General features: G+C 49.8%; 2 protein-coding genes across 2 annotated transcripts; one reads left to right on the plus strand and one right to left on the minus strand.

Annotated features, from left to right (window-relative positions):
* Positions 1 to 5,155: 5,155 nt before the first annotated feature.
* On the minus strand, positions 5,156 to 6,797 carry KD926_007792 (uncharacterized protein; the record flags this gene model as incomplete). Its single annotated transcript, XM_053100678.1, has 8 exons — positions 5,156 to 5,181; positions 5,236 to 5,405; positions 5,456 to 5,773; positions 5,827 to 5,902; positions 5,950 to 5,994; positions 6,049 to 6,408; positions 6,480 to 6,643; positions 6,700 to 6,797. 8 exons carry the CDS (start codon positions 6,795 to 6,797, stop codon positions 5,156 to 5,158), a joined length of 1,257 nt encoding a protein of 418 aa, XP_052955692.1.
* A 3,519-nt stretch (positions 6,798 to 10,316) lies between these two features.
* fbx15 (F-box domain protein) lies at positions 10,317 to 12,419 on the plus strand (the record flags this gene model as incomplete). Its single annotated transcript, XM_053100679.1, has 2 exons — positions 10,317 to 10,475; positions 10,593 to 12,419. The coding sequence occupies 2 exons, from the start codon at positions 10,317 to 10,319 to the stop codon at positions 12,417 to 12,419; spliced, it is 1,986 nt and encodes a 661-aa protein (XP_052955693.1).
* Positions 12,420 to 13,180: the final 761 nt, after the last annotated feature.

Below are 13,180 nucleotides of genomic sequence, written 5' to 3' on the forward strand. Positions count from 1 at the left end.
TTTGTCGTTCTGTTTCTGTTGTACAAAGTCTGGCTGTGATTGATCGCTTTTTCTTTTTTTTTTTTTGTTCTTCTTTCGTCAAAAGATCCTCAATCTGTCAGAATGAATGTTGTATGTGGTATAATTGGTACAAGGTGGATTAATCCGATATTATTAGAATCCCGCGCGATATGTATAAACGGAATATAAGGTATAGTATAGACGCAGGTCAACGAGGGTCTGGTCTTGATCTTGGCCTTGGACTGACGATAGGTTCAGGCAAGGTAACGAGTGATAGAGCGAAAGAGGAAACGAAAAATATTAGTAGCAGGTTAGCACCAGAAAAGATTTCTCAGTCCAACTTCGACCGAGTCAGACAGTTCGTCCCATCTCGGTGTAGGATGGGAATGGAGGGTAAGAAATAATTATAGCACGGATGCCAAAAGAGACTAAAAGGAGGCAAAGTGGAACTCCGGAGCATCATGGATTCAACTGGTCCATTACTGGATCGGTATTACATCCACATCAATTGGTATCCGAGCTGTCTCCATCCATCGGAGCAACAGCCTCCTTTCTCGTATTTCCAGAGTTCCACTGAACAAAGAACGGGGGGGAGGAGACAAGTGTGGCTCTCTCCCCTTTCATTTCCTCTCTTGATCTCTAAATCTCAGCTCCAGCTCCATCGGTTCATCGGAGCGACCTCAGATCTCGGTTCTCAAATCCAATTTTTCAAGTCATTGGGGTTGATCTGCTCGAGAGGTTTTACTGGGGCGGCAAACGCTGCGCGAGCATTGGCAGCCGGTTGATACTGTCGTTACGGCAAAGTATATCGATCCCCATCTATAAATACATATCTACCTGAAACATGCATAGGCGCTGGGCGATGTCGGATACTTTCCACAGTAGCGACCAAGTTGCGTCCATTGCGTGCGTATGCCATTATAGCTCTTGCCCACTGACTCGTCGGGACATTATGAAATCTGAATAAACGAGGCTGGGTGATAATAAGCTATGAACACCAAAGTTGAGGAGAAATAAAAGAAAAAAGAAAGAAAAGCGAAAAGTGGTCCAAGTGATCCATTTCCACAAGGTCCACGGGTGGGAATCATTGGAAGTAATCATTCCGGCGGCAAATGATGGAATGATGGAAATTCATTGTCTCATTTTTACCCACGGAATGGGTCATTTTCCGTGGTGTGATGCACCCCGTACATCCGGCTGGTATGATGATACATCACGATACCACATCTTGGTACCACATTTGCCTTTTTGGGTGGGGTGGTGGGAATAACTTCCTTTATTCCTTTTACAAGACACAAAGTCAAGTCATACTCCGTATGGAATAGTACTCCGTAATCATGAATGAAATGAATGAATGACCGCCAAGAACCCAACCTGCAAATCATGACACCACAAACACAAACAGTACGGAGACCAACGGACGATCCGTCCCCTTGTCCCTGCATCTCCAATTGTTTCATTGCTTCTTTATTAATTCCCCCCTCTTCCAAGGCAGCTTTACTCACCTTTACACATTCCCCCCTCCTCTGTCTCCGGGGGCCGCCCGAATAGAAACAAATCATGGGTAAAAAAACTGGGCTGATGCGAAATAAAACCAATCTGTGTGTAACCGACGTGCCGCGCACTAACGGTCCCATAAGGACCTTAGCGCCCTCCTGCAGAACCAGCCACATTTGCGCTTGGCCTGCAAGGTGAAACAAAACCCTCGCGTTGGACTAATCAGGTTGATTATCCTCTTTTCTAGCGCCCCTTAGGGAAGGGAAGGAAGGGGAAAAGGCCCCAGCAATAAATATGGGTTTCTTCTTTTCTTTCCTTTCCTTTCTGATCCGCACTGCCCCCCACAGCCTCAAGGGAATAACACTATTCCCGATGTATAGCGCTTTTCTCCGTACTGGACTCGGTAATACTATAACGGATAACTAATAATTATGGGACGGACGGGATCCAATTCCGATACTACGGAGTACATGTGCGCGACCCGGCATAGGGATTGGTTGATTGATTTGGATGGTGTCTGGGATGCGGCTGGCTTGAAGCTTTAAAGTTTACGGGTTGATTTTTCTTCTTGTTTTTCCCTCTCTTCATTAGGTATGAATATGAGGTCCACTCGGAACAATGGTTTCCAAAGGCGGCTATTAGCTAGGTGTATCGAGGATTGAGTCAGGGATTCCGTGTCCACGGAATATGCCGATATGCGTACACCGCATGCCGATGAAGAAAAAACTAGCTGGGCGTTGGCTGGGTGATTCTCCAATTTGCAGATATTTTCTGATCCTGTACCCCGTCCTTACTGTTTAGTGTTTACACCGAGTACATACGGACTACGGACTACGCCCAGCAGGATGGACTAAAAAAACCTGCCGTCTGGTCATGCATGGGCGGCAATGGGGATCCGCTGCGTTTGCCGATCCCAGCACCTTATGCTTATTGGCAGATATTAATACTCCGTAGCTTGCTGGGGTAAGCGATCTGATTAGTACTTTGGATTATTATTGGTTTTAGTTTGGAACATCTGCATGTTGAATGTTGATGCCTGTTTTGTTTCGGTTTGTTTCGTTTGTTTTTGCTTCGATGGTTGGAAAGGTGAGGATTTCGTTTCATCCATCCATGGGAGGCTGAGCTGTGGGTGGCTCTGGTCCATAACTGTCCGGCCGAGATCTAAACCAGTCCACACACCGCACGCAGCCTCGCGATCTTCTAACATGGGTCGGAGCAACAGACGTACTGCCACACGCAATGCATCCGAGAAAACAAATCAACACAACATGAACATTCAGAACGAATTGGCAACCTATGGCTCTTGGAATCTTCACCTTCGCTGTGTGTGCATGTCCGCTCATTCTAGGATACTCTCGCCTCCTCGTCATCTGGGTTCGTCATCAGCGCTTGAGCCACAGTCTCCGATTCCCCACCTGATCGGCCTCGACGGATGACATGACAGCTGTCGCTGGAACGACTCACGGACGGTCGGATTAGGTGGCAGCGTTTTAAGACTGAGTGGTTACGATCTTAGTTTAGTCAATGGCCACGTCAAATTCCAGGGACGTCAAACCATGGCTGGTAAAGACCCAGTTGGTCCTAATTGGGTTGCCTGGTCTCCTCGGCGGGGGAGAATATCGAATGTTATGATTCCATCCCTCGGTACTTGCTGCGTCGTCTTTCTGTCTTGAGCGGACCCTAGCTGTCAACCGGGACGACACGTTTATTCCTTCCGAGATCAGACGGCGCATTCGAACCACGCCTTAGGAAAGCTTGTACGCTAGTCGGTGGGTGGCCAATTCGTTTGCTGTTGGCGTGGCGGATGAACAGCCCCGTTGGTTTGCGTATTGTAGCTAGTTGGAGACGGTCGGAAGAGATTCGCGTCCATCGATCGAGGATGATTGATCTTGCGTAGTTGGAGGTGAGGCGATGAATGTCTAGTGGCACAAGTCGAGGATTCTGCGTGTCTTGTTCGTGGGGGGGGGGGGGGGCTTGGTTTTTCAGCTTTGCGGCGTCTGGCACTTTATCGCGGACTAGAATGCCCGAGTCTATGCTGCTTGATTGCTAGTCGTGGATCCTGATGGTACGGTCTCTTCATCACAGACATGTGGGCTGATGGGAGTGAGAGACCATCATCGAACTTCCCCCGTCACCGAACTCCTCCAGATTATTCCTTTCTAATTGATCAACGACTTCTTCCGGCTGATAAACATGAAGGACAGGTTAACTCACATGGACTCCTCACTTCATCCAGCCCCAGAATCTCAGAATGCGTCTTAATTCAATGCACTGCGATCAGAAACCCACTTAAAGTCTCGCGATCGTGGACTCAATATGGCCGGTAACAGACACTCTCGTATGTTAGAAAAGGCAACCCTACTATCCTGTAGGAGTTTGTAGACGAACATATTTCACTCCGATTGCTGAGTTGCTGGGGAGCTAGTAGTCAGCGGTGTTGGGAATCTACGTAGTGCTCATTAGGTTTTCAAGGGTAGTTGGATTGACTAAGTTACGGGTGTTAGATAAATGGGAACTATATTTGAGGACTCGTGCCCAATGCCTAGTTGCCTCAGGGCTCTAAGGCTAACATTCTCACGCTTAGAAGTACCTCTTCTTGTTCTGTCGCGAGAAGTGAAGTGAACGGATATAAATATTTCGCAATCAAAGGACTCGCCATTATCTCTCCCCGTTCATCCCCAGAAGATCGTAACTGGTCCCGAATTGTCAGAAAATCTCATATCACCTGGATGACTGCTTTGAAATGTAAACATGACGTATCTATCTAGCCTGCCTTTCTTGATAGATTCTACGCAGTAACTTACTCGCAAGGCTGGAAACCAGAAACCAGGAATCCCAAAGGTCCGTGGTTTCTTGGCAAGTTCTTGTTCTGGAAAAGTTTCCAGGCATGATCCCTGTCGCTTGGCATTGACTACCAGGCACTCCGTACCTACTCCGTATTTGTGGCGGAGTTAACTCAATCTACTGCCCCATACCTCTAACTTCTAAGAGTAAATGGACGGGGGATACGGGGATATGACGTAGGAATTGTGGAGTAGAATGCGGAGAACGATGAATAATTATTCATTAGTTTTCAGTGCTCCTGCAAGGGGTGATTATTTAGCTGACTATGATAGTTGGCTACGGTGCAGGTGTGTATTCCTTCATTGTACAGTATGTATTTATGATCTGTCTGTTTGATGGGTTGGATTATTGATAACTAATGTTGACTAGGTTGGTGCGTGATTAGGGGGTTAGGGGGTCAGAGAGCGAGCTGTAGGTGCGAAGGAAGGGATGTATAACTAGTTAGCTAGCTAGTTCAAGGGGATTCAAATTACTGTGGAAAAGTTACATGTAACATCTCGTTCTTAGATGCCATGGGGACGCAGAGCCGCTAGATGTTCGTCAGCGGAAGTTTACATATCATAATCGAGGATCGATGCTAATGTCGCGGGCATGATGTAATTATCATTTAGGATTTGTAAGACAAGCAGAGATATTCCGCATCATATGGCTGTATCATGCTGGAGATGATATTTGTAAAAACAACAGATTAACTCCAACTCCGTAACATATTGGTATATAGACATAAAGATCTGGTTCGTTTTCGTGCCAGTAAAAAACATCCAAATTCATTCAACGCGTGTGCTATGCATACATCGTGGTTCATCATATATGATCACATAATAAATTGTAGATTGACATCTGGAGTGACTGTTAGCAAAAGACATCTGACATGGTAGATGATAGAGTACTTACCCAAGGGATGACTGCAGCTTAGCTGCGGCTTTTGCGTATATTTCCCTTCCAACTCCGATCGAATCGAGTTCAGCAGTTGAAGATAACTCTGGTTGGGCTGCTGCGTCCATGACTTGATGAACGCCCAACTCAACGCTCCGCGAGCTTCTCCGTCCTGGAATGTATCCGCCCTGACTTTTGTTAGTGGAGGAAGAGCCTTGGACTAAGCGGGTAGACTTACGATGTCTGCGTGTCCTTCGATCCCGAAAACATGACCACATCCGCGGGTGAGGTCTTGGTCATCACCGTGCGCTGTCGGGCGGAGTCACCAATGGCTGCCTTTTTGAAGAACCCAATGGCCGTCTGCGCCATGCTACCCAGGTCGCCTTTGCCGTATGAGAGGAAAGCACTGAACAGGTCTTGCGCTGCCTCTTTGGCCAAGTTGGGCTCTTTCAAAATACCCTGTGTCGAATAGACATAAGGCAGATCGAGTGCAGTACCGGAGTGACACGAATCAAAGATGGCGGTTAAACGGACACCGGGCCTAAGAGGACGGACCCTAGATAATAATGAGTAAATTGAAATAGCGCACAGCAGAGGGGATTCTCGTACATGATAGCATGCATATCATCATCCACAATGTGTCCGGCGGTACGGTAATCCAGAGGGTAAATAACATCGTCGTAGCCTTGGTGATGTTAGCACGATTCAAAATCCATCAGAGGCAAATCCTACCATCTTCCTCGTCTCCGTCGAGATCTGGGGTTCGTCCACCGTGGCCTAGATGACACGTTAAGTCTTCTAATTTCCGACCGATCAGTACCGGTGACCTACCTGAGAAATGAACAAAGAGCGAATCATTCGGCTGAGCATCCTTCACCAGCCACTGCATTGCGCGCAGAATATTGGCCTTGGTCGGCACACTCATGGCGTTTTTCTGATCATCAGTCAAGATGACCATATCCTCCCTCCGGTAGCCGAATTTCTCGTGCAAAAAGTTCGACATGTTGGCGACATCGTTGATACAGCCGCGCAGGGCGTTCGGTTGCCCGAAATAGTTAATTCCGATCAGAAGCGCTTTCCGGCGACCCGTGCAGGTGGAGTACTGGAATCGGTAGTTGGACGGAGCTCCCCGACCGAAGTGCTGCGACTCCTGCGGTGGACGTGGGGGCATGTGCCATGATTGCGAGCGGCCTATTTTAGGTATTGTCAGCGGGGACAATTGTGGGATTTTAACCCGGTAATCACAGAGAGGATGGGCTTACTGTGACCGTGGGCGTGGTATTGCCCGTACGGTGATGAGGATTGCGGAGGTGGGGTTGGTGTGTGAGTGGGACCGTACGGACCAGGCGAGGGATAATGCGTAGGGGGTGGATACTGATTATACTGTTGAGGAGGGGGAGGGCCTGACGGGGGGTATTGCGGGGGACTTGAAGGAGTCAGTCAATGCCGAGCAGACAAGAGAAAAGGAATGGGTAAGCTGACTAGTATCCTTGGTGCGGGGGAGGCCAATATCCAGGCTGCTGGCGAGGGTAGTCCCCCCATCCCTGCGGAGGGGGAGGAGCGGAATGAGGGTAGTACATCAATCGGTCGATTGAACGAGCGTCGAGATTCTGATTGAGGGGCTGTTGCGGGGTTGAAGGAGATCAGACAGTTGCCAAGTCCTGTCTCCACGAAGAGGGTACAAGAAAGAAGAAGGACGATGGAGATGGGGTATGAGCACAATCAATACCTCGTGAGGAAGTGCCACTGGTATGTCAAATAGGGCAGAAGAGAGAAGAGAAGAAGAAGAAGAAGATGGAAGGAAGACGGCGCAAAGAGAGATTTTAAACAGATGAAGATCCCCAGGCACTGGGGCGACAGGGCTGGGCTGATACGTGCGCTTCGGGAGGGGACTCAGTGGGGCCGACACGAGGCTTAGGAACTTCAGGCTTAGCAAGTTAGCCTTAGGGCAGCGGTCAAGCATGAAGAACTCCTGTATCAGTGTTGGAAATTGGAAAGATTCCGGTAAATTGGTTGGCTCAGTGTGCTATCTGAACGATGATGCCCGTCCTATCTCCCTCTATCTTCTGCCCACCGTTTTCAATGTCTATCGTGAATCTACTAGCCCTACGGTCGCTGCCCCCCAAACTCCCGCCCATTGATGGGAGACGCTAAAACCCGTCAATTCCGTTAGTTTCCCCTCGAAACCAGTTGGAGCCTTTAAGCATGATCGTGTCCACGAATCCCGTCGGCTGCCGCGACCAAGGATGGGCAGGATAACGCATCATGATCCGTGGATCCGTCCGTCGCAACCCACCAGTAGGGCAGACGCTTGCCCGGGAATGGCAACATTCGAGAAGATTCCTCTAGGCACCAGCATATCCCATTGGACTCTTGGCGTGCAGGGGATCCATTGGGCTGAGTCGCCTGCAAATGACACCATGACGATATCCTCACATCCGGGGCAAAAAGTGGGAGTCATTGCCCTTCACGGATGTGCCCGGTGCGCCCTGTGCCGTGGTCGGGCAATGGTTGTGGCATCTCCTTACCTCGGCGTACTCAGTCTGAAGGCTGCAAATAGCTCTCCTGAGTCAGGTGATGTGGTTCTCGCATGCAGGCGTTACACCCGATTACTAACGAGTCATGCATGTCATGGAGTGACTGGCACAATGGAAATCACCGCTTATCGCCTCATGAACGATAGCATCCCGAATCTTCAGGGGCAAATCCAGAATAAATTGACTTGGGTCATTATAAATGCAGCAGACAGAAGAGATCATGCAAGGGAGAGAGACAGAAAGAAGAAGTAAGAAAGTTGAGAGCGAAATCGTGGCAAGAATATATGACTTATCACGTTATATATTGCAGCCTGCCGATGACTAGGCGGGTCTTGAGCCTCCTTAATCAATGTTCTAGCGAGTTTTTCCAAGATATCGCCTCTTTGCTTCTCCGTATTTTGTACGAGTCTCCCTGCTGAATCGTGGATACTGGACTGGACCGAAGTCCAATGCGACAGCCTCGTACCGCAATCAATGTGACAGGCAGGGATTGCTGCATCACCACATCAACTCTACATGGGAACTACGATCTAGACTCGCCCATTCCAAGTCGAATTGTGGGTAGCTCGTGCGGAGTCCGGTCTGAACACGTTCCGATGACCGGCTAGGTCACTTTGTCTCGTCTCGTGGCAGAGTGCAACCGTAAAACGTCGGGGAGCAACTTGAAGATGACCGATTATACTTGTCACTATGGAACCCCGCAGGACCGGGATCCCAAGTGCTGATTTTTCGTCCAGTTCGGACCATTTATGATTGGAGAAGATGTAACTGGGAACCGGGATTCGAGCTGTTAGGCCGTTCATCACCTCAATTAATTGAGCTCATCGTGTAGCTGGTAGCTACTCCAGATCAGGCGTGACGTATACAGCAGCACCTTTAAATGTCAAGAGCACGGACGAAATGCGACTGGTATGCTGGGTATTCACGCATTCCTTGAGGGTTTTACTACCTGCAGCGCTTTGAGCTTTGCTAGCCTTGTACAGAACCCCTGATCCTGGTTCTGGGGCAGTGCAAGGCGGGGTTAATCAGTAGTTCTATCACCATACTTATCTTCTAGAGAGCACTTGAGAATTGGCACAGGCACTCATTATTGGCCATTGCTGCCCTAGGTCAACCGACTCAACTAGGATTCATTGGAAATCCAAGGCTGGAATAGCACGCGAGTTGACGTGAGCCAACGTGCGGTGTAAATGATCAGCGGTGCTCGGAGATAAAAAGACCAGTGACCACACCGTCTCTAAGAGAGAAATGCAGCCGATCTCAGAATATACGAGAGACGCAACTGTGGCCGATAAGATCGACCGAGCTATGGCCTCGATCGCATTACGCCGTCAGCCTCATCGGAAGTTGATGCCTGAGGCTCTGATAGGCTGGCTGACGGTGGCCACCCACGGAACCAGGAATTCGAAGCCATGACAGCAACTAGAGCCGCACGGTCGCGGTCCTGAGCCCACTGGAAAGCTGTTAGTGCAAGATCTCGTTCAATCCGATCGCCGTCGTCATCATGCGCGTCGCAATTTAAGCTTACGAGGGGGCCTGTCCCTGCGTGGTTTTGGACTATTGAGGGCCTAGAGGCTGAGAAAGGCCGAGACAAGAGGCTCAAAAGGGGATATTACACGACCGGTGACTGCACCCTAAGAGAAGTCAGATTAAGTCCCTCGGCTGACCCCAAAATTAGTGGCCAATTTCGCGTCTTGGCCGGGATCCCTTTATGGCAGTTGGCTATGTCGGTGAAGCGAGTCAGCGACTGAAGCCTAGTCCGTGGGTTTTGCCTCTGGGGCTCGTTTATTTATTTTTGTTCTTAGCTTGACTGTACAGTACTCCAGTTTGTCTTTTTGTTGACGACTGCTGTCTTGGGCTTGTCTCAGCCCGAATGTGAATCGCCGTACTCCGTAATATTTTTAGGATTGCCACATCTCCCGGTGGCACAGGCAGGCAGGCAGCCTCGTGCTGAAGTGAATCACTTGAGGCTCTTGCTTGGACTGGCCTTCCGCGCCGCCCGCGAGCGGCCGCCCTCGACAGTCGAAACGGACTAGTCAAGTTAACCCGTCACCACTAAAAAAGGGGGGCCAAAACGATCATCATCAGCATCATCAGACTGCACGGCGTGCGGGCCCCTCGTGGCTTAGCCTAGCTTTCCCTACAATCCTGGATATAACGCGCGCCGTTTTAGACCAATCGCATTACTTTTGGCCGTATGTTCCCATCCTGCAATCTGGGTTCTCATTCCTTGTCCGCTTCTTTGGTCTTTCTAAACATTCTCAAAGAGCCGCACCCACCAAGGGGTAAAATAAAACATGCCTCCCTTTCCGACATTCACCACTAGCCTCATGGATTCATTCAAGTTCTGGTCCGGGTGCTTTCCCTTTGGGCACTAAATGTCTTTGTGTGGATCCATGCGTCCCCATCTTTCTACTGCTCTTTCTATATTAGTCCTCTGGGAGGCAAACACCAAGATCAGCCGCTTACTTTTTTGTCCGATCATATAACCTCTTTTACGACTTCCAACCCCAGAACTCCCCTTTCAGATGTTTTGGAAAATCACACAGCACTACCTCGGTCATGACGGTCGTGACCAAGAATCTGGATTCTATCCCCTACGATGTTTTCTACCAGGTAGCTTCGACATTGGACTGTCATGACTTCATCCACCTGAGTCGCGTGAACCGATCGCTCAATGATTTGATGCGATGTGAATCAATTGCGCGAAAAACGATCGAGGTGAGTTCCCCTTCTCAAGTCAGCCTATTACGTTCGCGTAATTCTTTTCTTTCGGTTTTTTTTTTCTCTCTCTCCTCCTTTTCGTGTTTTGTATGGCTACATACTGACCAAATCTAGAACAACCTCCTCCAAACCAAGGAAGGCCAAGAGGCCAAACAATCGAAAAATTATCGCCGAGCAGTTGGGCGGTTGTTTGACATCAAAGAAGCGTTCGCCACAGCCCAACCCTACTCAGCCTCGGTTTTGGGCTACGGCAGCGCATTCTTGTACAGCGGCGGCTCCCTTTGTTACATCTACAATGACGAAATCCGCGCCTTGGATGTACACGGCGGCAGTCGGATCGAACAGGTGCTCAACCTCTATAGCGTTCTTTCCCGCGCCATCCCGGGATGCAATCCGGCAGAGGACACGACGCAAATATCCCTGATGCAATACGGACACGGGTTGCTTGCTTTTCTTGTAGAGATTGTAGAACGGCGCGAATCATGGCTGCTTGCCGTGGACATGCGGCGAAAGAGAGATTGCGGGAAGAGCGGGCGACTGCGCCTCCGGACGCAGCTCCAATCCACACGGCGGCTCTTCGTTCGTCACGACGACGCCTACCTCTACTATGGCACCCACTCGGCGTTGGGCTACCACGGATATCCGCAATGGGCGGTCAGCTGCGTCGATCTGGCAACGGGGCAGCATATCACCGAGAAACCAATCGAATTGCACAATTTTGCCGGGTACGAGGTCGGGCAAACGGTTTGCTTTGGCGTCCACGAGAAGCATCTCTACGCTGTGTCGACGCAGGTGGACTTCGAGGAGGAAGAAGTCGACTGGACGTCTTTCTACGTCTGGGTATGTTTGTCGCCGGGCAGGAATACGGGCTCTGTGACTCTTAACCGAACTTGGCGGCGACAGCATCGCGAGGGTCCAATCAACGACACCTGGTCCGATCTCTCGCTGCGACATGACGAGTCGACGAATAAACTCATGGTTCTGGAGTGTCGGCGTGAGTGGCGTGACGGTGGCAGCGAAAACTGTCGCACGTATTACGTGCAGCCTCTGCCGTCGCCCGCTGAGATCCGCCAGAGTAAGCGGCAGGGAGGCAACGCAGGACAGCTTTCAGCCCCCGCCCCATTGCCCGACGAACCGTTGACCAAAACCCTGAATTCTCACAATAAGCCCAACTACGAGCGGCCGCGGAAACGTCTACGCCGACATTTCCACCAGGAATACCAATTAGGTGCCTCCGGCAGCGGCAGTGCTACTAGCCCAACTCCACGCCAGGACTTCATCCTTGCAAAAACAAAGTTTCGCACATACAACATTTCAGCCTCGAGCTTTGTCGATCTGGTTAATGACCCGAGCCCTCCGTCGGGCGGTTGTTTCGTGCCACACGACCGACTGCGTTTGCGCGTGGCTTCGCGCAAACGCAAATGCCCCATCGACGAGGACGGAGACGAAGGTTCCAAGGGATTTTTGTACAAACCAGAATTGGCCTCGCCGGACGGCACTCCGCTGGAGAATAGCGAAGAGCGTTACACATCTCGCGGGATATCTCTATGGCCTCCAGATGATGCCCCACCCGAGCTTAACAGACTTCTATGCCCGTCCAAAAGAGCAGGAAAGGTACATGCGATTTCAGATGAGCGGTCGATACTCTACTCCGTGGACCAGGAAGGCCTGAGCCCCGGTAATCAGGCGATCATTCTAATCAACTTCGATCCGGCCCTTCGGCTGTCGGATCTGCAACAATTGGAGATGCCTGACCAGCTCAAGGCTCAAAAGACCCAAGCGGGCGTGGACATTGAGCGACCTCAACTAGCCGATATCGGATGCGAACGTCTAATGCCTCATACAACATTTGCTCGGCAAAGGGCAAACCGGGCTATGCCATCTGTCCGGGAGGAACCGGCTATGTATCTCAATATTCGACGTGGATACTGGCTTCGATGACATGAACATCGTCAGCCTTGCTTCTATCTATTTTTATGACTTACATTTTGGGGAAAACATGAATTAAATGGCCAAAATAGCCCATATAAAAAATTCTAAAATTTTGGATCCTGCCCTCACGGAGTAACTTAATTAGGTCTGACTTGACATGAGTCGTACCATGCGTCACACACGCAGAGTAGGACCGAAGCCCTGACTGAGAGTCTGACTCTCGAAAACTAAACTGATTTAGCACCAATGAACAAAGGTCCGATTCCATAAGCAAGGTAGGTCAATTGGCCTTCGGAATAACTAATTCTACGTTTCTTAGTCACGTCACACGCTTCTCCCTTATTTGAGCGGTTCACACGACCCATAATTTGAAACCGGACTTGTCCTGCAGGTTGAGTCTCGTAAGCACTACTCCGTACATACGCTCGCTTGCCTTTCCCCAGCCTTGCGAAATTCACCATCTTATTGAGTCAAAACGAATCAACAAAACAAGAAAGTACCGACGGCGTAAGTACTCCACAAGTTATATCAATCAAACAATAACCAACAATCTTCGAAATCCTACGGAATATTCCACCCTCACATCGGCAAAAGCTACATATCACATCCAGACCTACATTGACCCATCTCATCTCATATCTCACTGCCGTAACTACTCCGTACTTTTCTCCAACCACCTACCTAATCTAGGTATGTAGCCCAACTAAATAAGCCTAATCCTCACCTCATCCCGACCTCCGTCGGAGGAACTAACTATCCACCCTCCGCGA

This window comes from Aspergillus affinis, assembly GCF_023601865.1.
Source record: "Aspergillus affinis strain CMG 70 chromosome Unknown NODE_48_length_219146_cov_87_397053, whole genome shotgun sequence".
In the NCBI taxonomy this organism is placed as follows: Eukaryota; Fungi; Ascomycota; class Eurotiomycetes; order Eurotiales; family Aspergillaceae; genus Aspergillus; species Aspergillus affinis.